General features: G+C 45.4%; 1 protein-coding gene across 1 annotated transcript in view; it reads right to left on the bottom strand.

The window, feature by feature from the left end:
* The window catches only part of LOC115478017 (cat eye syndrome critical region protein 2-like), a 321,056-nt gene that overhangs the window by 107,280 nt on the left and 186,020 nt on the right, over window positions 1–27,756 (bottom strand). The window contains exon 3 of the mRNA XM_030215212.1: window positions 9,675–9,858. Coding sequence (XP_030071072.1) covers window positions 9,675–9,858 — 184 coding nt within the window. The remainder of the gene's footprint in view (window positions 1–9,674; window positions 9,859–27,756) is intronic.

The raw sequence follows: 27,756 nt of genomic DNA on the forward strand, positions 1-27,756 counted from the left end.
CACAGACCGTATAAGTCTGCCCAGCACTAGCCCCGCCTCCCAACCACCGGCTCTGGCACAGACCGTAGAAGTCTGCCCAGCACTATCCCCACCTCCCACCACCATAAGTCTGCCCAGCGCTATCCCTGCCTCCCACTCCTAATACATAGACAAACATGGTTTAATGGGACAGAGTCAATATGGGTTCAGGCAAGGGAAGTCTTGCCTCACCAATTGCTTCATTTCTTTGAAGCCGTGAATAAACATGTCTTGAGCAGGTTGATATAGTGTATCTAGATTTTCTGAAAGCTTTTGATAAAGTTCCTCATAAGAAACTCCTGAGAAAATTAAAGAATCATGGGATAGGAGGCAAGGTTCTAGTGTGGATTAGGAATTGGTTATTGGACAGAAAATAGAGGGTAGGGTTAAATGGTCATTTCTCTCAATGGAGGAGGGTGAACAGTGGAGTGCCACAGGGATCAGTACTGGGACCAGTGCTATTTAACATATTTATAAACAATATGGAAATCGGAACAACACGTGAGGTGATTACATTTGCAGATGATACAAAATTATTCAAGGTTGTTAAAACATGTGCAGACTGCGAAATATGCAGAAACCTTAGGAAATTGGAAGACTGGGCGACCAAATGGCAGATGAAATTTAATGTGGACAAATGCAAAGTAATGCACATTGGAAAGCATAATCAGTTACCTGATGCTAGGGTCCACCTTGGGGGTCAGAACTCAAGAAAAAGATCTAGGTGGTGTTGTAGATAATACGCTGAAATCTTCTGCTCAGTGTGCGGTGACGGCCAAAAAAGCAAACAGGATGCTAGGAATTATTAGAAAAGGGATGGTGAGTAAGACCGAAAATACTATAATGCCTCTGTATCACTCCATAGTGCAACCGCCTGGAAAAGAGACAGATGAGGGAAGATTTTATTTATTGCATTTGTATCCCACATTTTCCCACCCATTTGCAGGCTCAATATGTTTGAGGTCTACAAAATCCTGAGTGGTGTAGAACGAATAGATCACCTGTAGCCACTTTTAAGGCACACTCCCTGAGGACGAAGTCCATACCCAAAAGGTACATACCCAAAGTCGCTATGCCCACTTTAGCCCTCTCCTTAAATCACTTCACTGGCTTCCTATCCGTTCCCGTATTCAATTCAAACGTCTCCTTTTGACCTATAAGTGCATTCACTCTGCTGCTCCCCAGTACCTCTCCACTCTTGTCTTTCCCTACGTCCCCTCTCGAGTACTCCGTTCTGTAGATAAACCTCTCTTATCTGTCCCCTTCTCCTCTACTGCTAATTCAAAGACTCCGTTCCTTTTATCTCGCTGCACCTCACGCCTGGAATAGACTTCCTGAGCCTGTACATCTAGCCCTGTCTTTAGCTGTTTCCGATCTGACGAAGAAGGGCAACCTTCGAAAGCTAATCAAGAAATGTATTAAGTTATGTCCAATAAAAAAGGTATCATCTTATTTTCTTTTCCATGTTTTATTTTGTTTGATTTCTATTGATAACCTTAAGAGTGGACTAACACGGCTACCACACTCCTCTACTCAAGTCCAAACTCAAAACCCACCTCTTTACCACTGCTTTTGACTCCTAACTCACTTGCCTGTCCTTTATCCTCACCTCTTTATTCCCTTACCCTTAATTGTTCTGTCTACCTGTCTTATCTAGATTGTAAGCTCTTTGAGCAGTGACTGTCTTTTGTGTATGGTGTACAGCGCTGCTTATGCCTTGTAGCGCTATAGAAATGATAAGTAGTAGTAGTAGTAGTAGTACATGGGATGTCCTCTGTGGTGAAGCAGTAGTCACCAGCACAACAGATTACCTGCTGATGGTGTCCTCATGAAAAACAAGTAGAGCCATTATTCATGTGCCATCCATGTAGGAATTGCCATGCCAGTGCTGTCCTGGCAACGCAAAGAGGATGTTGCCACTGCACATTTCCACAGACAAGAGCACTGGGCAACACAAGGGCCTGTTGGTACTGCCGATCAGGAAGGATGTCACTGTGCAGCAGATGAGAACATGCCAGTACTCAGCCCAACTTTAGGCTGCCACTGCTAGGACTTTACAGCTAAGCATGAGCGGATATGACAATCACTAAGCACAAATGGATGCTGCCACAACTGCTGAGGACAATTAGATGTTGCAACTGCTGAGCTCAATTGGATATAGCCACTGCATAGCATCCAAGTATGCTGCCTGAAACAACAAAAAAGTGTGCTGGCTCTAGAGAGTACCCATGGTAGCTGGTACAGCACCAGAAAAACAAACAGGACACGGTACTGCGAACCACTACACTGGTTGAATGTGCAAAAAATGCCATCGGCTGCTCCATGGAACTATGATGGATGCTGTGGACACTAGCACCACTGAGAACATGTGACCAGCTCCACTGAGCAGCCCTATAGATGGCTGCTGTTCCACTCTAATCACTGCCATCACGAAAATAAGGGCACCGAGTCCAGTGCTGCCAGCATTGTCCAGAAGGTCATCAAGAGCTTCCACAAGTAGGGTACTCCGCAAGTTGAGATACTGTAGTAGTCGTCAAAGAATGGCATAAAGACAACCAACACTCAGAAGCTAATTTGGCCACAGCTTAAACACCAATGAGAAACTACCCACATGAAGCTAAATCATGCAGGAGAAACAACAAGGGAGCCCATGCAGTGAAGTACACAAAGGCCAACTACAGAATATTATGTCTCTCTCCTTCTGCCTGCTTTGTTTTCTATTTTTTGGTTTTGTTTGCATGAAACTTCCAGGAGACAGCTGAACGTAGCCAAATGAGGGCTGCGAGACCAGTGGCAACTTAAACTCATTGTTCCACCAAAGGTGCACAAAAATGTACTGGTGAGAAAGAAAGGCTGCAAAACTAGTCTGGAAGACAGGAGCCCACCACAGCGGTGTGGCGGTTGCCACATAGGAGACTAAAAAATGCCGGCAGGACAGAAACTAATATCCAGCAAGAGAAATGATACATCATGTAAAACAATTAAAAACATGTTAAATTTTTATTTGTTGCATTTGTATCCCACATTTTCCCACCTATTTGCAGGCTCAATGTGGCTTACATAGTACCGTGATGGCGATCGCCAATTCCGATGAGCGAAATACAGAATGATCTAGTATTAATGTTCATAAGTGACAGAGTATATTAAGTATACAAGGAGAGAGAGTTAAGTTTTGTCCAGTTCTGGTAGGAGTTTCGATTGTGTTGCAGGATTATAGGTGTTTAGGTTGGTTCGCTCTGGTACGCCTTTGAGAACAGGTTGGTTTTTAACAATTTCCGGAAATTTGTTAGGTCGTGCATTGTTTTCATGATGTTTGGGAGTGCATTCCAAAGTTGCGTGCTTATATAAAAGAAGCTGGATGCATATGTTGATTTATATTTTAATCTTTTGCAGCTAGGGTAGTGGAGATTTAGGTATGTACGTGCTGATCTTTTTGTGTTCCTGGTTGGTAGGTATATGAGGTCTGCCATGTAGACTGGGGCTTCGCCGTGAAAAATTTTATGAACCAGGGTGCAGATTTTGTACGCGATTCGCTCTTTGACTGGGAGCCAATGTAGTTTTTCTCGTAATGGCTTGGCACTTTAATATTTCCAAATATGAGTCTGGCTGCGGTGTTTTGGGCAGTTTGGAGTTTCTTCATGATTTGCTCTTTGCATCCAGCATAGATTGCATTGCAGTAGTCTAGGTGACTTAGAACCATCGATTGTACCAGGCTGCGGAATATTTCCCTCGGGAAGAAAGGTTTAACTCGTTTAAGTTTCTACATTGAATGGAACATTTTCTTTGTTGTGCTTTTTGCTTAGCTCTCTAGAGTGAGATTTCGGTCAATTGAAACAGGAAGGGTGTAGTCTGGGGTGTTTATATGGGTGTAATTGTTCGTGTTGTATGGTAATAAAAGGATGAGACAGTGTGTTTTTTCTGCATTGAGTTTTAATTGAAATGTGTCTGCCCATGAGTTCATGGTTTGGAGGCTGAGTTTAATTTCGTTTGTGATTTCTGTTAGATCATGTTTGAACGGGATGTATATCGTGATATCATCTGCGTAGTTGTAGGGGTTGAGGCCTTGGTTGGATAGGGATTTGGCTAGTGGGGTCATCATTAGGTTGAAAAGGGCCGGTGATAGCGGTGATCCTTGGGGTACTCCACATTCTGGTTTCCATGGTAGTGATGTGTTTGAGTTTGCTATCACTTGGTATGTTCTTGCGGTTAGGAAGCCATTGATCCAGTTGAGTACACTTCCACCGATTCCGAAGTATTCTAGTATGTTTAGCAGTATTTTATGGATAACCAATTTGAACGCACTTGACATGTCAAATTGTAGTATGAGTACGCTCTTGCCAGTTGCAATTTCATGTTTGAATTTGGTTAGGAGAGTGATTAGTACTGTTTCGGTACTGTGGTTGGAGCGGAATCCTGATTGTGATTCGTGTAATATTGAGAATTTGTTTAGGTAGTAAGTTGCTTGGTTACTATGCTTTCCAGTAGTTTGACTACCAGAGAGACAGATGCTACCGGGTGGTAATTGGTAATATCATCTGCTTTTTTCTTTGAGTCTTTAGGTATTGGGGTAAGTAGTATGTTCCTTTGTCCTTAGGAAAGATCCATGTCGTAGCAAGTAGTTTAGGTGTGATGTGAGGTCTGATATGAAGCACTGAAGGGCGGATTTTATTAGGTTGCTGGGACATATGTCCAGTTTACAGTGGGATTTGGCGAACCTGTTAATCGCTTGGGTGACAGTTTCAGCATTGAGGAGTGCGAAGTTTGTCCAGATTCAGTCTGCTGGGTTCTCACCTAGGATTGGGTCCAGACAGTCAGTGAATTTTTCGATGTCACTGGTGTTCTGTGGTAGCATGTTGTATAGTTTTACAATTTTCTCGTTAAAGTGTTTAGCAAGTTTGTCAGCCAATGGGGTGTCTGTGTTGGTTGTGGTAACCAGTGTGGTATCAAGTAGTTTGTTGACGAGTCGGTAAAGTTTATGGGTGTCTTTGTAGTCTAGTCCTATTTTGGTTTTGTAGTACGACCGTTTGGTTTGCCTTATTGCATACTTGTATTTTCTCTGTATTTGTTTCCATGCGTTGAGTGTGTGTTCATCCTTTATTTTTGTCCATGCTCGTTCAAGTCTTCTAACTTGTATTTTTAGTTTTTTCAGTTCTTCGTTATACCAAGGTATTGAGTTGTGTCTTCGTGAGGTTCTTGTTTGTAGTGGTGATAATTCGTCTATTATGGTTCTGCATCTATTGTCCCAGTCTAGGAGGTATTGAATCAAGTGCATTTGTGTTATCCATTCATTCTTGTAGATCTGTTGCCAGAATATTGCCTGGTCTACTTGGCCTCTCGTGGTGTAGGTTGTGCGTTCTTGTTTATGGTTAGAGCCTTTTTTTCGCCATTGTAGGGATAGGTTTAATTTATGGTGGTCAGACCATGGTATGTCTGACCATTTTGTATCCAATAGTATTAGGTTCTGGTCTGAAGATAGTTTGTGTGTGATGAGGTCAAGTGTGTGCCCTCTGACATGGGTTGCTTGCATATTTGGCCAATTAAGGCCCCATAGTTGGAGGAATTCCCTGCATTCTCGTGCATTAGTGGAGTTGGGTCTTCTAGGCGTAGGTTTATGTCCCCTAATATAACTAGATTGGAGTTAGATACACAGGTGTTTGATATGAAATCCATGAAGTGTGATTGGCATTCGTGCCAATTACCTGGTGGTCTATAAAACAAGACACAGTTAAGTTGGTCAAGCAAGGTTGTATGGTAGATTCTGACTGAGGCGATTTCAAGTTGGGGTGTTATGGATATAGTACATAAGTACATAAGTAATGCCATACTGGGAAAAGACCAAGGGTCCATCGAGCCCAGCATCCCGTCCACGACAGCGGCCAATCCAGGCCAAGGGCACCTGGCAAGCTTCCCAAACGTACAAACATTCTATACATGTTATTCCTGGAATTTTGGATTTTTCCAAGTCCGTTTAGTAGCGGTTTATGGACTTGTCCTTTAGGAAACCGTCCAACCCCTTTTTAAACTCTGCTAAGCTAACCGCCTTCACCTCTTTCTCCGGCAACGAATTCCAGAGTTTAATTACACGTTGGGTGAAGAAAAATTTTCTACGATTTGTTTTAAATTTACTACACTGTAGTTTCATCACATGCCCCCTAGTCCTAGTATTTTTGGAAAGCGTGAACAGAAGCTTCACATCCACCTGTTCCACTCCACTCATTATTTTATATACCTCTATCATGTCTCCCCTCAGCCGTCTCTTCTCCAAGCTGTATAGCCCTAGCCTCCTTAGTCTTTCTTCATAGGGAAGTCGTCCCATCCCCGCTATCATTTTAGTCGCCCTTCGCTGCACCTTTTCCAATTCTACTATATCTTTCTTGAGATGCGGCGACCAGAATTGAACACAATACTCAAGGTGCGGTCGCACCATGGAGCGATACAACGACATTATAATATCCTCACACCTGTTTTCCATACCTTTCCTAATAATACCCAACATTCTATTCGCTTTCTTAGCCGCAGCAGCACACTGAGCAGAAGGTTTCAGTGTGTTATCGACGACGACACCCAGATCCCTTTCTTGGTCCGTAACTCCTAACGTGGAACCTTGCATGACGTAGCTATAATTCGGGTTCTTTTTCCCCACATGCATCACCTTGCACTTGCTCACATTAAACATCATCTGCCATTTAGCCGCCCAGTCTCCCAGTCTTGTAATTTTTCACAATCCTGTCGTGATTTAACGACTTTGAATAACTTTGTGTCATCAGCAAATTTAATTACCTCGCTAGTTATTTATAAAATCATTTATAAATATATTAAAAAGCAGCGGTCCTAGCACGGACCCCTGAGGAACCCCACTAACTACCCTTCTCCATTGTGAATACTGCCCATTTAACCCCACTCTCTGTTTCCTATCCTTCAACCAGTTTTTAATCCACAATAGGACATTTCCTCCTATCCCATGACCCTCCAATTTCCTCTGTAGCCTTTCATGAGGTACCTTGTCAAACGCCTTTTGAAAATCCAGATACACAATATCAACTGACTCCCCTTTGTCCACATGTTTGTTCACTCTTTCAAAGAATTGAAGTAATTTGGTCAGGCAAGATTTCCCCACACAAAAGCCATGCTGACTTGGTCTCAGTAATCCATGTCCTCGGAAGTGCTCTGTAATTTTGTTTTTAATAATAGCCTCTACCATTTTCCCAGGCACCGACGTCAGACTCACCGGTCTATAATTTCCCGGATCTCCCCTGGAGCCTTTTTAAAAAATGGGCGTTACATTGGCCACCCTCCAATCTTCCGGTACCACGCTCGATTTTAAGGATAAGTTGCATATCACTAGCAGTAGCTCCGCAAGCTCGTTTTTCAGTTCTATCAGTACTCTAGGATGAATACCATCCAGTCCAGGAGATTTGCTACTCTTCAGTTTGCCGAACTGCCCCATTACGTCCTCCAGGTTTACCGTGAAGTCAGTAAGTTTCTCCGACTCGTCCGCTTGAAATACCATTTCCGACACCGGTATCCCACCCAAATCTTCCTCGGTGAAGACCGAAGCAAAGAATTCATTCAGTCTCTCCGCTACGTCTTTGTCTTCCTTGATCGCCCCTTTTACCCCTCGGTCATCCAGCGGCCCAACCGATTCTTTTGCCAGCTTCCTGCTTTTAATATACCGAAAAAATTTTTTACTATGTTTTTTTGCCTCTAATGCTATCTTTTTTTCATACTCCCTCTTGGCCTTCTTAATCTGCGCCTTGCATTTGCTTTGACACTCCTTATGCTGTTTCTTGTTATTTTCAGACGGTTCCTTCTTCCATTTTCTGAAGGCGTTTCTTTTAGCCCTAATAGCTTCCTTCACCTCACTTTTCAACCAGGCCGGGTGTCTTTTGGACTTCCGTCTTTCTTTTCTAATTTGCGGAATATGTATGGCCTGGGCCTCCAGGATGGTATTTTTGAACAACGTCCACGCCTGTTGTACAGTTTTTACTCTCTCAGTTGCCCCCCTAAGTTTTTTTTTTTACCGTTCTTCTCATTTTATCATAGTCTCCTTTTTTAAAGTTAAACGCTAACGTATTTGACTTTCTGTGTACAGTTACTTCAAGGTCGATGTCAAAACTGATCATATTATGGTCACTGTTATCAAGCGGCCCCAGTACCATAACGTCCCTCACCAGATCATGCGCTCCACTAAGGTGAAGTGGGATCTATGGATTAGTGCTATCCCTCTGCCTCGTTTTTCCTTTCTAGTCCAGTGAGTGATTTTGTAACCTGGGGGGCATACATCTAAAATTATGGGGTCCTTTTGATCGTGGATCTAGGTTTCACTGATGGTCCAAATTTTCTGATGTGATCCAGTCAGTTATTATTGTTGCTTTGTTAACTACTGATCTGGCGTTTATGTATCCCACTTGAATTATTTGGTAAGGGTCATTTAAGTTCAAATTTATGTTGATTTTTATTAGTTGTCTATTTTCCTGTAGTGTGGGTTTACTGTCTCCTTTCTTTCCTTTGTGTTGATTTTGTCCGCGTATTGGAGATCTTCCGTTGTTTCGGTTGTTGTTAGTTTGGTGAGATGTATTGTATCTGGACAGTCTATTGAAGTTGGGTATAGTGGGTATGATGTTGGCTGAAAAACATCGGCCAGTGGCACTAGTAGCCACAAATAAAGGTCAGGAAACAGAAACGTTTCTCCGCTCAATGGAACTTGGAAGCTGGACTAAAAGAAAAATACCATTCCAAACGCACAGAAGCCTCAGTCAATCAAAAACGTACAATAAAATAGCACTTACCTCAGCAAACACCCCATCGGAAGAGGAATTAAATATAAACCTCAAATCTGCTAGAAGTAATGGCTTCAGAAAGGTGTAACAGGCAATAGTGAAGAAAATGACAAATCTTCATCACACTTTGCTCCATATAATTGTTCCTCAGAACAGGAGAATAGCTACAGTGCAGCTAGAATGTAGCTTGTGGGGGGGGGGGGGGGGGGGGGGGAGACCTGGGTCCACTAAGTATCATCCAAGCTCAGTAAGGACTTGGAAACATGACTTGAGCTAATCAGGCCAGCAACAACCCCCTGCTCAACTGACACCCTGACAAACCAGGTTAGGAACTGACAGACAAGTAGCTGTATGATCTGCTACCATTCGCTTGGAGATAGAGAAAATTAAACTGAACATTCCAAGCTGAACAATAACCTTAAGGGGCAACTTATTTGGAACTACTTTTTCTCTTTCTTCATCTGCTGGTAGATGGGTTGTGTCTGGACTGGTCTGGACTAAAAGGAGGTACAAATTATTGAGATAGGGAAAATATGAATGAGAAGCAAGGTGTATACATTCATGAAATCATGAAATATTAACCTACCACATAAGGGAGAGGCAAGTGGTGCAATTAGACAATCAAGTGTTAAAATGCAAATGGAATCACTTCCTTGAAAAATTTCACCAGAAAACAGGACAGCTGTGTGGTTTGTCCTACCCTTGTGAAGTATCTAAATATAAATGTATGATTTTTCCTTGAGCAATTATCTAATACAACTAAATAAAGACCAAATGCGTTTTACACATCGTTTTGCACTTTCCCTTCTGGGCTTCTATGCACAGAACCTAAATACAATCTTAGACAAAGCAGAGATAAGCTATAGGGTACAGCACCTTCAGGAGGTCAAAGACATCATCAGCATCCAAGCGGTAATCGCACAGGCGGTGCAGGAGCTCCACCTGGGTGCGCAGTGGCAGATCCTGGAAGTGGGCATTCCTCAGAGGATTTGGTTTCCCTTCCTCCAATTCCCATCTGTAGTTGATGATATCCTCCAGATAGATGTGGAAAGACTGCGATCTAGTTTCAAGGACCAGAAGGAGTATATGCATTAGCACAGTCATTTGCAAAAGTGATTAGCCTAAAGGTTAGTGCAGTGGGCTGAGAACCTGGGGAACTGGGTTCAATTCCCACTGCAGCTCCTTGTGACCCTGGACAAGTCACCCAACCCTCCATTGTCCCAGGAAAAAAACCTTAGATTGTGAGCCTACTAGGGACAGAGAAATTATTTGAATGGAATATGTAAACTGCTTTGATTGTACTACAGAAAGGCAGTACAGTGAACTCCGCTTAAGTGCAAGGGCTTCGGACTGAAATTTCACTTGCACTTATCCGGAGCATGCACATAACTGAAGTTACCATATTCAAAACATTATTTAAGTAATCACACAGAGCAAGTGTAGTGTAACTTATTTATTACTGGTATTGGACAGTGAACAATTATCCATCACAGCAAAATGTTGTAAGGCATAGCCAATTTTCTAAAAAAACAAAAATCAATAAAGCATAAAATTTTTGTTACACAAAACTAGTGCCTGTTAAATGAAATTTAAAAAAAATCTTCAATTGTTTTCTGTACAGTGTTTTGTCTATTTGTGCAGTAGACAAAATCCAGCAGGTCATTTAATATTCGTAACTCTGGCACCCATTACCCTCTAGATAAGCTGTCAAAATGTCCAAGCTTTGTAATGCAGCAGCAAAATGTCACAGTGGGTCTAGCTTCACGCTCATCAACTTCCACCCCCATTGACTCATCATCTGTGTCTCCAGCATCCTCAGTCACAGACTACAACTCTGAGCAAATCTCTTTATCATTTTTATTGGCAGATGTCTGCATGTCATCATCAACTGCCACATAGCAGTCATTCTAGCTGGGAGATTATTCGTGGATATAGGATTTTCATCATCATAGCATTATTTCATAAAGCTAGCCTGTCTGTAGCAGTTGGAAACTGTACTCTGGGTAACATGACACCAAGCCTCCTTCTGCATGTGTAGCGAGTCCAGTAGGCTAAGCTTGCAAGCCATTTTGGCAGCTCACTTGCCAGTGTTTTCATCATTGTCCATTGTGCCCATCAGAATGCCAGTGTCCCATCTGGAATAGCTCTCCAATAACGACCTGTTTTATCTGCATTAATCTTTCATGATGCCCAGTAGAACATTTGCCACACATCTCAGTGCACCCATCTCATCTGCATTTTGTTTTTCGTCATGCTGATTTTGAACTTGTATGTTGTATTTTAGAGCCCACGGCATGGGAAGGAAAGAAAATGGCGGGCATCTTCCTCCTTCACTCAGAGCCGCATGACCAGTGCAAGGAAGAAAATTGCAGTCATCTGCCCTTCTTCATTCAGAGCCACATGATCTGTGCTGCTGTGCATCACAAGCTTTGAGCCAATGAAGGAGACAGATGAGAGAAGCAGGACCGCCTACTCCTACTTCACTGGCTCCCAGTTTTATGATATATAACTGCCGTACCGCACAGCAATTGTGCATCATAAACCTGAGAGTCGATTAGGTAGGATGGGTGGCTCAAGCAGAATTAGAACTTTACTTGGACAGGAAAGAATGAGGGATGTTGTAAAAACAGAGGCTCAAGGTATTGCACATAACCAGAATGTGCACTGTATATATATATATATATATATATTTTATTTTTTTTTAAACAGCAGCAGTCCACCACCAAGTAGTCATTTTATCACTGTCATGCTTGCAGTAGTTTAAGTTCTTGTAACAATGGGTTCCAATCAATACTGAAGCACGTGTTAATTAGCTAATCACTAGCTCTACCAATGAAATATGTTAATTAGTTTTAGGCAGCCATGCACAGCCAACCTTTGGGGGTGGAGTAACTATCCATGGTTCTGCTCCTACAGTAGCCACACTCTTGTCATCAGCCAAACATATAAATAGGCAGCATTCCAAATATTACACCAATTCCTAGAATACCAGCACGTCTCTTGTTGGGAAAACATAACAGGATTTTCTACACCAAAACTACATATCAGCAGAATACCCCTCTCCTCAGTCACATATACAAGAACATAGATATTCCATGGCCTTAAAACACCAATATACACTGGAAGTAAAATCTGAAGGAGTTGCACTTGCTGCTAAGACCTGGCAAGGAGTGCAGCTGGGATCAAATTAATGCTATAAAAAGCAAATCTACATGAAGGATGATGATAATACTGCATAGTAGAAATAGATCTGCTTAGCAAAGGGGTTTTTTTTTTGGTTGCTTGTTTTGTTTTTGACCAGCATAGTTATTTCGTGCTTGTGTAAGCCTCCAGCTGAATTCTGGGATACTACTACCATGGGCCTTTATTTGCAATTGTCCATGGATTTCAGCCCCTTCCTCCCAAAATACCTAGCCTGTGCATCAAAGCCAGCCACTATGGACATCATTCTACAAAGAGCTACCTAAGTGAGAAGTTGCATAAATGGTGATGTTCTAGTTATTTACATGTAGAAGTGGCTACTTACATATGGAGAGATCTAGCAAAGCCTAAAAATGGTCTACAATTTGGCAGCTAAGATTTAATGCTAAATCATGCATTTGGACTACAAAAACCCAATGGGGTGGTACAATATAGGGGGTGAAGTACTTCTGTGCACAAATGAACAATAGAACTTAAGAGATGAAATTAAGGTGGTCAAGCAGGCAGAAAAAAAGCAATATAAAAAACCAGAATGATCTCAATATGTATATTTTGACAGAAAAGCAAGAGAGGAGAATTCTCAAGGTAAATTTGGACTTATCTATAATTAGTGCTTTTTTTGTAGAAAAAAAGGTGCGGGTACTCATTATGAGCGGGGTCACCATCTATGGCTCCACCCCTCTGATTCTGCTGCTCTCTGTTCTCTTAACTCTGTTTCCAGGGCTTCCTTTCCATTTATTTCTTTACTTTCCTCCTTTCTTCTTCATTTCTTGCACTACATCTATAAGTAAAAGCTGGGTCCTCCTCCATGGAATTGACTGGAGGAGGTATAATGTGGATCCAGCTTTTGCCTATTTTCTCCATTCATGTGCAGTTTCTCCTCTCTTCCCTTTCCCTCATCTCCATCCATGTGCATTTTCTTCTTTTTTCTTTCGTCCCCTCCATCCATGTCCAGCACTTTTCCTCCATCTATGTCCAGCACTTCTCCTCTCTGTTCCCGCCCCTGTATCCATATAAAGCAATAATTCTCTCTCCCCTCTCTTCCATCCAAGTCCAGCATTTCTCCTATCTCCCTGCCAACCCCTCCAGCCATCCATCCATGTCCAGCAATTCTCCTCTATCTACTGCTCTCCTCTCCATCCATTTCCAGCATTTCTCCTTTCTCCCCTGCCCTCCCCTCCCATCCATGTGCATCTCCTTCCTGTCTTCCCTCCCCTCCATCCATTTCCAGCATTTCTCCTTTCTCCCCTGCCCTCCCCTCCCATCCATGTGCATCTCCTTCCTGTCTTCCCTCCCCTCCATCCATTTCCAGCATGTCTCCTCTCTCTCCTGCCCTCCCCTCCCATGTCCAGCAATTCTCCTCTCTCCTGCCCTCCCCTTCCATCCATGTCCAGCAAATCTCTCTTCGCTTACCTCCCCTCCCATCCATATCCAGTAAGTCTCCTCTGCCTCCTGCCCTCCCCTCTCATCCATGCCCAGCGATTCTCCTCTGCCCCCTGTCCTCCCCTGCCATCCATGTCCAGTGATTCTCTACTTCCCCTGTCCTCTCCTCCCAACCATGTCCAGCAATTCTCTCTTCCCTGCCCTCCCCACTCATCCATGTCCAGCGATTCTCCTCTTTTCCCTGCCTCCCCTCCTATCCATTGTCCAGCAATTCTCTCTTCCCTGCCCTCCCCACCCATCCATGTCCAGCGATTCTCCTCTTTTCCCTGCCCTCCCCCCTCCTATCCATGTCCAGCAATTCTTTCTTCCCTGCCCTGTCCTCCTATCCATGTCCAGCAATTCTCTCTTCCCTGCTTTCCCCTCCCATCCATGTCCAGCGATTCTTCTCTCTTCCCTGTCCTCCCCTCCAATCCATGTCCAGCGATTCTTCTCTCCCCTGCCCTCACCTCCTATCCATGTCCAGCAATTCTCTCTTCCTTGCCTTCCCGCTCCCTTCGGTTCGTGCACCTGTGCTCCCTGAGTTGAAATTTTTTGTTTACCCGAAGTCGTGGTGAACTGGCAATGAAAGCAGCAGGCAGGCAGGTTTGGCATCCTCGTTGCTTCGCGTCCCTTCCCTCTCAGCACGTCCCGCCCTCGCGGAAAGGAAATTACATCAGAGCAAGGCGGGACGCGCTGAGAGGGAAGGGAAGCGACGAGGATGCCAAACCTGCCTGCTGCTTTCGCTGCCGCTTCTCCGTGACTTCAAGTATACAAAAGATTTCAACTCAGGGAGCACGGGTGCATGAACAGAAGGGAGCGGGCAGGTGAGGCGGACCTCAGGAAAAAGGTGCCAGTACGTCGTACCTGCGCATACTGGCACAAAAAAAGCACTGTCTATAATCATCTTTCCTTGAGTCCAAGCAAAGCAACCTCGAATCGATGAGTTGTGCCCCTTGACTAGCAGATGGACACAGAATCATAACAAGCTGTCAGCTCTGTCCTAGAAGATGATTCCACTCAGCATCAGGTCATCAGTATTTTTGTAACAAAGCAAAGTAGAAACAATACCCCTCCCAAACAAATTGAACTGTATGAAGTAATCCAAAGTACTAAGCAGGAACTATTTCCACTGGAGAGATTCCTGAGCAAGAACCAGTGAGTTACCATACCCTTCACACTGACAAATAGGGAGGGAAAAAATAAAAACAAAAACTGAAAAGGAAAAAAAACTAGCCTAACACGGTGGATATCTGTACTGGTTTGGCTGGATTCAAGGAAAGAAAATTAGAAGGTAAGACTAAATTTTATGTTCCCTTTTATCCACCAGACCAGTCCATAATGCATGGGATGTAGCAAAGCAATCCTCAAACCAGACAGGACACAAAGACCTCGGCCACCAAGACACTAGCCCCAAAAATAGCACACACACCCCCAGCATAAACATCTAATCTGTTGTATTTGGGGAAAAGAGTGCAGTGAAGACCAAATGGTCACACTACAAAATTTTAGGTGGAGAAATGGCTTGCAATTCTGCCCAAGATGTTGCAACAACTCTGGCTGAATGGGCTCCTGAGAGTTTGATGGAGCTGCCATTATCTTTGGTTGGGAAGATCAGACTCTTTCGTATAGTACTTTTCCCTTGGTGGCTCTACACCTTGCAGATTCTACCTATCCATCTGCTCAAAAAAGATTTGCTCTTGCTTAATTATTTAGGGGCCCTTTTACAAAGCTGCAGCATGGCTACCGTGGCAAATTGGCCCTACCACTGGGCTACCGCAGGAACCTGGTGGTAGTGCCGGTGTGTCATTTACCATTTCCAGTGCTCAAAAAATACTTTTTTTTAGCGCAGGGGGACTTACCAGGCAGTAATTAGGCAGGACTGCATGCTGCCCAGTTACTGCCAGGTTAGCAAGGGAGCCCTTACCGCATGGCCATTTCTGTAAAAACAAAAAAAAACCCATCCATCCTTTTACCAGCTGCGCATACCAATGCCACTGCAAGAGTCCTTTCTGAAACCCTACAATTACGCCTGCTTATTGTGGTATATTGGGGATTGGACATTGGATTGCCAAGACTTTACACCAACCCCCTTGGAAACAGCTTTTTAAATTTTTTTTTTTTGCTCCTTATCATATTAATTCCCTATTACATTTATTTCTTATATGCCGCTCAAGCCAAAACTAGATAAGGTAAAATTATGTATCATACCTGATAATTTTCTTTCCATTAATCATAGCTGATCAATCCATAGACTGGTGGGTTGTGTCCATCTACCAGCAGGTGGAGATAGAGAGCAATCCTTTTGCCTCCCTATATGTGGTCATGTGCTGCCGGAAACTCCTCAGTATGTCGATATCAAAGCTCCATCCGCAGGACTCAGCACTTAGAGAATTACACCCACAAAGGGACACTCTGCCCAGCTCACCACCGCCGAAACGGGGGAGGGGAATTAACCCAGCTCATCCCCACACAAGTGGGGGAGGGGAATCCGTCCAGCTCATCCCCGCAGAGCGGGGGAGGGACACCACACCCGCCGATGCGGGGGGATCTGGCTTATCCTGCAACCGCAACCGCGGGAGGAGCTGACTGACCCTAACACCGCCGAAGCGGGAGGGGTACAAAGCTGCCCTACAGCCGCACGAAGCGGGAGGGAGTGCCAGCAGAATTTAAATCTCAATCCAGCCCCGTAAAACGGAGGGGAGAGGAATGCAGCAGCTCACTGTAACACAAACTCGTCTCAACTCTTGAAGAATCCAAGTGAAAAAATAACTTGAACACGAAGTCTTCCTGAACAGGAACTGAAGACTAAACTTGAATCTGAAATGCAACCAGAATATAAACAGTACAGATATCTGGGAGGGACTATGGATTGATCAGCTATGATTAATGGAAAGAAAATTATCAGGTATGATACATAATTTTACCTTCCATATCATCAAGCTGATCAATCCATAGACTGGTGGGATGTACCGAAGCAGTACTCACCCAGGGCGGGACATAGAAATCCCTGACCGCAACACTGAAGCTCCAAACCGGGCCTCCGCCCGAGCAGCCACAGTCAAGCGGTAATGCTTGGAGAATGTATGGGCCGAAGCCCAAGTTGCCGCCTTGCATATCTCTTCCAAGGAGACGGAACCGGCCTCTGCCATCGAGGCCGCCTGAGCTCTTGTGGAGTGAGCCTTCAGCTGGATAGGCGGCACCTTCCCCACTGCCACATAAGCCGCTGCAATGGCTTCCTTGACCCATCTTGCCACTGTAGGCTTAGCAGCCTGCAGACCCCTACGAGGACCTGCAAACAGGACAAACAGATGATCCGATTTCCGGAAATCATTGGTCACTTCCAAGTATCTGATGATGACTCGTCTCACATCCAGACATTTGAGAGCAGAGTATTCCTCTGGGTAGTCCTCCCTACGAAAGGAAGGGAGACAGAGCTGCTGATTCACATGGAAGCGAGAAACAATCTTGGGCAGGAAGGAAGGCACTGTGCGAATAGTCACTCCTGCCTCAGTGAACTGCAGAAAAGGCTCTCGACATGAGAGCGCCTGGAGCTCGGAAACTCTTCTGGCTGAAGTGATAGCCACCAAAAAGACTGCTTTCAACGTCAGGTCTTTCAGAGATGCCCTCGACAAGGGTTCAAAAGGCGGCTTCTGCAATGCTCTTAGCACCAGATTGAGATTCCATGCAGGCACCACAGAGTGCAGAGGAGGGCGCAGGTGATTAACTCCCTTGAGAAAGCGCACCACATCTGGCTGTGAAGCCAGGGAAACACCCTTCAGGCGGCCCCTGAAGCAAGTCAGAGCCGCTACCTGGACTTTAAGGGAACTGAGCGACAGGCCTTTCTCCAGACCTTCTTGCAGGAACGCCAACACTGAAGAAATTGTAGCAGTGAAGGGAGAAAGTGAGCCTGCTTCACACCACGCTGCAAAGGTACGCCAAACCCTGGCGTAAGCAGTAGAAGTAGAGCGCTTCCTCGCTCTCAGCATAGTGGCGATGACCTTGTCTGAGAAGCCCTTCTTCCTCAGACGCTGCCGCTCAATAGCCAGGCCGTAAGACCAAAGGGGGAGGGATCCTCCATCACCACGGGACCCTGATGCAACAGGCCCTGCTCCACTGGCAGCCGCAGAGGATCGTCGACTGAGAGCCTGATCAAGTCCGCATACCAGGGACGTCTGGACCAATCCGGACCCACCAGGATTATCCGGCCTGGATGCTTTGCCACCCGGTCTAGCACCCTGCCCAGCACGGGCCAGGGCGGGAACACGTAGAGAAGCTCTTGTGTCGGCCACTGTTGGAGAAGAGCATCTACTCCCAGGGATCGAGGGTCCCGTCCTCTGCTGAAAAAGTGCGGCACTTGGCAATTGGCCGATGACGCCATCAGATCTACGCTCGGCTGGCCCCAGCGCTTCGTGATGTCCAAGAACGCCTGAGCAGATAGCTGCCACTCTCCGGGCTCCAAGGTATGGCGACTGAGAAAGTCCGCCTTGACATTCATGACTCCGGCAATGTGGGCCGCTGACAGCTGTTCCAGGTTCGCTTCCGCCCACTGGCATAGATTCATGGCCTCCTTGGCTAGAGGGGCGCTCTTGGTACCTCCCTGGCGGTTGACATAGGCCACAGCAGTGGCAATGTCCGACAGGACCCGTACTGGCTTCAACGCCAGTACCGGGATGAACTCCAAAAGCGCCAACCGAATGGCTCTGAGTTCCAGGAGGTTGATAGACCACTTTGCCTCTGCAGGAGACCAGAGCCCCTGCGCTGTCCTTCCCAAGCAGTGGGCTCCCCAGCCCGTCAAAGAGGCGTCCGTCGTGACGACAATCCACTCTGGGGTCACCAAAGGCATTCCTGCAGACAATTTGTCTGTCTGCAGCCACCAGCTCAGCGCCTTGCGCACTGCTGGGTCCAAGGGAAGGCGCACAGCATAATCCTCCGACATCGGAGTCCAGCGCTGCAACAGAGAGTGTTGTAGTGGTCTCATATGAGCCCTGGCCCAGGGCACTACTTCCATCGTGGGCGTCATAGAGCCCAACAGCTGCACATAGTCCCAAGCCCGAAGAGGAGAGGCTACTCGGAACTGGTCCACCTGAGCCTGAAGTTTGACAATCCGATTGTCTGGCAGGAACACTCTGCCCACTTGGGTGTCGAATCGAACTCCCAGATACTCCAGGGACTGAGTCGGGCGCAGCTGGCTCTTCTCCCAGTTGATGATCCACCCCAGGGAGCTCAAAAGAGCAACCACCCGGTTCACAGCTTTGCCGCACTCTGCATAAAAGGGGGCTCGGATCAACCAGTCGTCCAGATAAGGATGGACTTGTACTCCTTCCTTTCGCAGGAAGGCCGCGATGACCACCATTACTTTGGAAAAGGTCCGCGGAGCAGTAGCCAACCCGAAAGGGAGGGCTCTGAACTGGAAGTGTCGTCCCAGGACTGCAAAACGCAGGAAGCGTTGATGAGGAGGCCAGATGGGAATATGCAGGTACGCTTCCTTGATGTCCAAGGAAGCCAAGAACTCTCCCGCCTTCACTGCCGCTATAACAGAGCGGAGAGTCTCCATGCGAAAGTGCCGCACTTTCAAGGCCCGATTGACCTCTTTGAGGTCGAGGATAGGCCGGACAGAACCTCCTTTCTTTGGTACCACAAAGTAAATGGAGTAACGTCCCTTGCCAATCTGATTTTCTGGCACCGGAACGACCGCACTCAGGCGGATCAGGTTGTCCAAGGTCTGCTGCACTGCCACAGCTTTGACCGGAGACTTGCAGGGAGAGAGTACAAACCCGTCTCTTAAGGGTCGGCAGAACTCTAGCTTGTAGCCGTCTCTGATGACTTCCAGCACCCAAGCGTCTGAAGTTATTGTGGTCCACTCGCCCAGAAACGAGGACAGCCGTCCTCCAATCTGCACTGGGGCGTGGACCAAGGCCCCGTCATTGGGTACGAGACCCTGGGGGAGGACCGGAGGGAGCACCTCCGGGACGGCGGTCTCTGCGAAAGGAATGCTGCTTGGGGGAGAAAGTCCTCTTGAAGGAAGAGGGGGCAGAGGAGCCCGACCTGCCCGGGCGGTACCGACGGGCTTCCTGAAACCGTCCTCTGGAGGTACCGGAACGAGTACTAGCCCGAGCCCTGACCTCTGGTAACTTCTTGCCCTTAGACGTGCCGAGATCGGTCACGATTTTGTCCAGCTCGACCCCAAAGAGCAGCTTGCCTTTAAAAGGCAATCTAGCCAGGCGGGATTTAGAGGCGTGGTCAGCAGACCAATGTTTCAGCCAAAGCCACCGCCGCGCAGAGACTGTCTGAGCCATGCCTTTAGCTGAGGCTCTCAAGACATCATACAGCAAGTCTGCCAAATAGGCTAAGCCCGATTCCAGGGCCGGCCAATCAGCCCTCAAGGAATGATCCGAGGGGGAAGCCCGCTGCACCATAGTCAGGCACGCCCTGGCCACATAGGAACCGCAAACCGAGGCCTGCAAACTTAAAGCAGTCGCCTCAAAGGACGACCTTAAGGCCGCCTCCAATCTTCTGTCTTGTGCGTCCTTTAGGGCCGTGCCACCTTCCACCGGCAAAGCCGTTTTCTTAGTCACCGCAGTGATTAAAGAATCCACGGTAGGCCACAGATAGGCCTCACGTTCACTTTCAGGCAAAGGATAGAGGCGGGACATAGCCCTAGCCACTTTGAGGCTCGCTTCCGGGACATCCCATTGAGCCGAAATTAAGGTGTGCATGGCATCATGCACGTGGAAGGTTCTAGGCGGGCGTTTCGTCCCCAGCATAATGGCAGAGCCAACAGGGGCTGAGGGAGAGACGTCCTCCGGAGAGGAAATCTTCAAAATGCCCATGGCCTGCACTAACAGGTTGGGCAAATCCTCTGAGCTAAAAAGCCGCGCTGCAGAGGGGTCATCCGCTCCAACCGAGCGGGGATCCGTCTCCTCCAAGGAATCCGCAAAGGACCGTTGGGAGAACTCAGATACGCTGCCCTCATCTACATCGGAGGAGACAAGGTCCTCCAAGGCCTGGGAATCAACCCGAGGGCGTTTACCTCCGGGGACCTCAACCTCTTTACCAAACGAGGGAGCAGGGGCAGCGTTTTGCATAAGGAAGGACTGATGCAGCAGCAAAACAAACTCAGGGGAGAAACCCCCCAGACTGTGCACTTCCGCAGCCTGGGCTACAGCCCTAGACGCACCCTCAACCGGCGCTCGCAAGAGCGGGGGAGAGACATGCTGCGCATCCAAAATGGCGTCCGGCGCGACACTCCGCGAAGGAGCCGCGCGGGAAAAACGGCGCTTAACTTTAGCCGCTTTGGTGCCGTCGCCCAAATTAAGGGCGTCCATGGCATTAATGTCTCCCTCAAGGGCGGCCCACGAAGAAGCCGTCCGAGCCGCGTGGCCGGTCAAGATGGCGGAGGCGAGCAGCGGGGGATGGGCGTTTATGGCGGGAAAAACCGCCACGCCGGAGGAAGGACCGGGACACTCATCGGTCACAAAACTGTCACCCAACAAGGGCGAATCAGACTTTAAGACCCCCGCATCCCCTCTAGAAGCGCCTAAGCGATCTGGGGAGCGACTCTTTGCGCCCTCGCCCTCCGACGCCATATGCCACGTGGAGATCAATCGGGGAACCCCCTGCCCGTTATAAAAAGGTAAAAATTACCTGCTTTCCGCTCCGAGCTGTAACGACCTGGTGTCCCAGTGAGTAGCTGCAATAAACGTTTAAATAAACGTCGAAATAAACGCCTTTAAGGACGTTCAAAATTTTTTTTTTTTTTTTTTTTTTTTAACGGAGCCAGCGGGAGGGGGGAGAAAAGGAGGGACCTGGCGCCACCAGGTTTGCACTTGCTCAAGAAGAGCCCTCAACCCCAGGCACTCAACAAAACCTAAAAATTAGGCTTGGAGGCCTAGCCAGAGCTGCTGCTGTGTGTGACCACCACCTGCTGAGATAGAGAACATACTGAGGAGTTTCCGGCAGCACATGACCACATATAGGGAGGCAAAAGGATTGCTCTCTATCTCCACCTGCTGGTAGATGGACACAACCCACCAGTCTATGGCTTGATCAGCTTGATGATATGGAAAAGCGGCTTACAATAAAAAAAAAAAAAAAAAGAAGTAGTCCAATTTCCTAGAAAAATACAGTATCAGTTCAACTTAGATATTTTTCACAAATTTACAGAATAACCATATTTTCAATAATTTTCAAAAGTTTATATATATATATATATATATATATATATATATATATATATATATATATATATATATACAGTGGGGGAAATAAGTATTTGATCCCTTGCTGATTTTGTAAGTTTGCCCACTGACAAAGACATGAGCAGCCCATAATTGAAGGGTAGGTTATTGGTAACAGTGAGAGATAGCACATCACAAATTAAATCCGGAAAATCACATTGTGGAAAGTATATGAATTTATTTGCATTCTGCAGAGGGAAATAAGTATTTGATCCCCCACCAACCAGTAAGAGATCTGGCCCCTACAGACCAGGTAGATGCTCCAAATCAACTCGTTACCTGCATGACAGACAGCTGTCGGCAATGGTCACCTGTATGAAAGACACCTGTCCACAGACTCAGTGAATCAGTCAGACTCTAACCTCTACAAAATGGCCAAGAGCAAGGAGCTGTCTAAGGATGTCAGGGACAAGATCATATACCTGCACAAGGCTGGAATGGGCTACAAAACCATCAGTAAGACGCTGGGCGAGAAGGAGACAACTGTTGGTGCCATAGTAAGAAAATGGAAGAAGTACAAAATGACTGTCAATCGACAAAGATCTGGGGCTCCATGCAAAATCTCACCTCGTGGGGTATCCTTGATCATGAGGAAGGTTAGAAATCAGCCTACAACTACAAGGGGGGAACTTGTCAATGATCTCAAGGCAGCTGGGACCACTGTCACCACGAAAACCATTGGTAACACATTACGACATAATGGATTGCAATCCTGCAGTGCCCGCAAGGTCCCCCTGCTCCGGAAGGCACATGTGACGGCCCGTCTGAAGTTTGCCAGTGAACACCTGGATGATGCCGAGAGTGATTGGGAGAAGGTGCTGTGGTCAGATGAGACAAAAATTGAGCTCTTTGGCATGAACTCAACTCGCCGTGTTTGGAGGAAGAGAAATGCTGCCTATGACCCAAAGAACACCGTCCCCACTGTCAAGCATGGAGGTGGAAATGTTATGTTTTGGGGGTGTTTCTCTGCTAAGGGCACAGGACTACTTCACCGCATCAATGGGAGAATGGATGGGGCCATGTACCGTACAATTCTGAGTGACAACCTCCTTCCCTCCGCCAGGGCCTTAAAAATGGGTCGTGGCTGGGTCTTCCAGCACGACAATGACCCAAAACATACAGCCAAGGCAACAAAGGAGTGGCTCAGGAAGAAGCACATTAGGGTCATGGAGTGGCCTAGCCAGTCACCAGACCTTAATCCCATTGAAAACTTATGGAGGGAGCTGAAGATGCGAGTTGCCAAGCGACAGCCCAGAACTCTTAATGATTTAGAGATGATCTGCAAAGAGGAGTGGACCAAAATTCCTCCTGACATGTGTGCAAACCTCATCATCAACTACAGAAGACGTCTGACCGCTGTGCTTGCCAACAAGGGTTTTGCCACCAAGTATTAGGTCTTGTTTGCCAGAGGGATTAAATACTTATTTCCCTCTGCAGAATGCAAATAAATTCATATACTTTCCACAATGTGATTTTCCGGATTTAATTTGTGATGTGCTATCTCTCACTGTTACCAATAACCTACCCTTCAATTATGGGCTGCTCATGTCTTTGTCAGTGGGCAAACTTACAAAATCAGCAAGGGATCAAATACTTATTTCCCCCACTGTATATACATACATACACACACACACATACATAAGTCATTCCACCACATAGTGATTTGATATGGGACAGTCAGTTCTAGCTTTTTTCTTATAAATAACCCCTTGTGGTGATGAATATTGAAACTTTAAAAAATGCCTTGTAATTCTTATCAAGCATAACAACAAGAGGTACCATATACTGTGTGGTGCCTGACCTTGAATTATCAGTAAGGCAAAGCAACATAGTTTAAATATTAAGCAAGCTTCCACTGGTAGCCAGTGGAGATTACATCCCTTATAATTTAATCCCCCTATAGCTGGGCAGAAGTATACTCCTTAGGCCTTTATGGGAAGCTGCACTTGTGGGAAAATGTGGGATAGAAATGCGCTAAAATAAATATAAATAAAGCTTGGAAATTATTAATACAATGGAAGAGTAGTAACCTGAATCTTACAGATCAATCATCAATTAGAAGGAATGTAGCTTTCATACTGAGGCTGGAAAATCCTGCTTTTCTTGCCTAGGAAAGGGAGGAGTTTATTAGAGTGTAAAATGTCATTCATTTTGGAAAAATTTGAAGATACAGCAAATTTGGACTGTTGTGGCTGAATAAACGACACATTTACAGAGGGATATAGAATTGCAATGACTCCCTAGATATTGTTGTCAGCCATTTTTGGTTACGAGGGGACACGGTAAAGGGCAGAATCTATTACTTTGCAAAATGAGTCTGATGGGAAGGAAATGTATCTGCAATCAGGGACATCGTTGGAACTTCCTGCCTACTAGAAATGGAGAACCAGCTTCATACACTAGTCACTTGGGAGGCAAGAGAGGCATGAGTTATCCCCAAACCTAAGAGAGGGACTCATACATATAAACCCTGACTCCAATGGCACAGAGCCTGTTACTGAACAGACTCCTCCTCCTCCTCCTCATTTGTATAGTGCTACTAGACATACCCAGTGCTGTACACAATATATGCAAGTACTTTCTCTCTCCCTAGAGGGCTCGCAATCTAAGTTTTTTGTACCTGGGGCAACTGACGGTTAAATGACTTGCCCAGGTCACAAGGAGCTGCAGTGGGAATCAAACCCAGGTCACCAGAATCAAAGCTCACTATAATGTTACAGTTAGGCACAGGCACTGTCCTGAATTGGTTTCAAACTTTCCTAATAGATCGTACTTTTAGAGTCATTGTGCATAGTCTTCATCTGACTAGACTGTTGAACCATTTATGTGGCACTCCCCAAGGGTTGATCCTCTTCCCAATGCTGTATAATCTTTTCTTAAATTCCTTAGCGATCATCATTCAAGATCACACTGTTTCTTTCCAGATTATGCAGATGACATTTTACTCCTCCATTATACTGACCTGGGCAGTCCTGACTTTACCCGGCTTCAAAACTGTCTTGATTCTATTGCCCAGTGGCTGTCTGAACATCTTTTAATACTTAACCATGAAAAGACAGTTGCCTGTTGGCTCTCTGTTCATTTTACTCGTCCTACCACTGCTCTTTACCTTCTAGTACTACAATCAATCATATTGACACTTTCCATTATCTAGGATTTATTCTCAACTCCCACCCCTCATTTGTTCCTCATGTGTCCTCTTTTTTTAACATGGACTTCTTTGTTCTGCGACAATTGCACTTAGCACGAGCATTTTTTGATCATGACTTATTTCACTCGCTCATACTTGCTGTTCATATGACAAAGATTGATCATTGCAACATAATCTATCCTGGCTCCCCTAAATCAACTTTCAAAAAACTATAAACATTTCAAAACAGAGCTATCCATCTGCTGTTATTCTCCTGTCTAAGCACCTTCTCCTTTACTTATGAGCCACTACTGGATTCCTGTTGAACTCAGGGTAAAATTTATTTTAAAATCTTGCTTCTTGCCTTTAAGATATTTCAGATGGGTACCCCATTGTATCTAGCCACTCTAACAATTCCTACTCATATTCTTTAGGTCACTGAATGACCATCATATGGTCCTACCTGGACCTCAAACTGCACAGTTTGAGACCACTAGACAAAATGCTTTTTATTTCACTGTTTCTGCTCTTTAGAACACCCTGCCATTATCCACAATGAATTATCGGTGAAATAATTTAAGTCATCAGTCATAACTTGGCTGTTCCAACAGGCCTACAGCACCTGTCCTGGGTATGGCTAAGTCTTTTTTTTCGGCACCACTCCCATACAGTTTGGAAATAGCTGTGTCTCCTTTTAATTATTTCATATATGTTATGTTGAAGGCTTGAATGGTTGTGTATTCTGTTTTTAGATTGTATTTTCCTCTCTCATTGTTTAGTCTGTAAACTACCTTACCCTGCAAGTCAAATAGAGTGGTATAAAAAGGTATAAATAAAACGATGATTGGGTGGGATGGGGGAGGGAGCAAGAACTTTGTGGTTCCTTTTTTCTCTGTTTGTCCAAGAGATCATAAGAAGAAAACAGACCTTCTGACATTGTGGAGAACATTCGTGGCAATTTGCTCCAGCTTTTTCAGGGCGGAAGGACTCAGGGAGGGAAGGGGAATTAGAGTTTGTTGATATGAATTCTGAATGGCTATCTTTTTGATCTTGTTTATTTGAAAATAAAAAAATTTTCACATATAAAAAGGCTTAGACTCAACAAAAGATACCACTGACAGACTCCCAGTCCTCTCAGAGATCTAACTGGGTCTTTTTTTGCCTGAGAAACCCCTTCAGAGAACCTCTGGATTTCTCACTAAAATTCCTGGTTCTGCTTCAACAGAATCGCTTTGTGGAGCAAAAGAGAAGGTGGCTATTGATGAGAAGAATTTCCAGTAGCCACTTATGTGTTTCAAAGGTGCCAAGAAAGCCTTCCCAATTAATCTGAATGCATCCCTGGCTCAAGCTCCCTCTGCAAGCTCCATACTGACCCCAGTGCAGCGGTAGCCATAATTTATTAGGATTTATTTACCGCCTTTTTAAAGCAATTCACTCAAGATGGTGTACAGTAAGAATAAATCAAACATGAGCAATAGACAATTACAGCAGTAAAAATATTCAACTAACAATACAAAGTATGGCATAGTATACTACTTACAATGTCAACACAATACGTAATAGAACATTTTAACTGACAGTGTAGGGTATAGGGTATAAGCAAAGATGGAACATATAGATAGGTAAGAGAGTAAGAGGAGTTAGAAAATATGGTGACTAATTTAAAGAAAGGTGCACATGAGGTTAGAGAGATGGTTAAATATTATCTCAGCTAAGGTAGGAGTAGATAAACATGTCCTGCTGCAGTATGTGCATACTGTGTCACTCCTTGCGTGTGAGTGAGACTAACAAGTTAAGTTACTTCTTCCATTAAAGGCCTGGTTGAAAAGCCTGCTTTCTGAAGTAGAGATAGTCTTGTGTTAAGCGGAGCCTTTCAGGGACTGCATTCTAGAATGTGGGGGCTACTCCAGAGAAGGCTCACTTGCAGGTATCACATCATGTAATGTCTTTTGGAGAGGGTGCGGTTAGTAATAGTCCTTGAGAGGACCCTAGTGTCCTTGAAGGTGTGTAGAGGATCATCCTATTCTTCAAGTACTGAGGGTCATTTCTTTTAAGGGCCTTGAAGATCAGGCACAAGAGTTTTAAATTTAGCTCTGTATTGTATTTGTAGCCAGTGACGTTTTTGCAAAAATGATGTGATTTGGTCACATTGCTTGCAACCTTCTGAGTCTTGCTGCTGCATTATGAATCAATTATAGCTGGTGCAGGCCCTTTGTAGTCAGACCGTTGTAGAGTGCATTACAGTAATCCAATCTTGATGTTATCATGGCATGCACAACTGGGATAAGATTTACCTTCTTGATGTAAGGAGACAGGCAGAACAGCTGTCACAAATAGTAGAAGAAGCTCTTAAAGGTTGCTTGGATTTGGGGATTCAGAATAAGTGTTGAATCCAAGGTTTCTGACTTGTGATTTGAGGGGGAGTTCGTACTTCCTAAAAGACATTTTGCTGTCATGTATGTATCCACTTGTGTTAGGGACCCAGAGAAGCTCGGTTTTACTTGAGTCCAGGCAAAGTTTGTTGTTTTTAGCCCATTCTTGAATTGATGTTAGACAGTCAGTTTATTCAGGGCTGTGGGTAAATAAGGTTCAATGGGAATGAGTAGCTGCATATCATCTGCGTAGATGTAAAACTGAATGGAAGCAGAATACTGCTTTACCCTTTTCAGATGGTGCCTCCATGAGCATGCAGTTAGTAGGCCTCCACCCAACTACTAGTGAACCGTAAAACTGTCCCTAGCCACTACAACAGAGGCTCTTCACAAAACATGGCTAAGCACTTCACAGTTCTCTCACAAACTTTTGCCAGCAAAGGACAGCGGAGAAAAGATTACCTCAGAAAAATGCCATTGAATGACGTTCCAATCCTCGTAATTTCACGCTATTCCCAGTGCTGCTCTGAGGAGCACTGTGGTAACAAAAAGTTCACCTCAATCTACTAATGGAACAGAAGACACCTAAGAAAATA

This window comes from Microcaecilia unicolor, chromosome 9 (genome assembly GCF_901765095.1).
Source record: "Microcaecilia unicolor chromosome 9, aMicUni1.1, whole genome shotgun sequence".
Taxonomy (NCBI): Eukaryota; Metazoa; Chordata; class Amphibia; order Gymnophiona; family Siphonopidae; genus Microcaecilia; species Microcaecilia unicolor.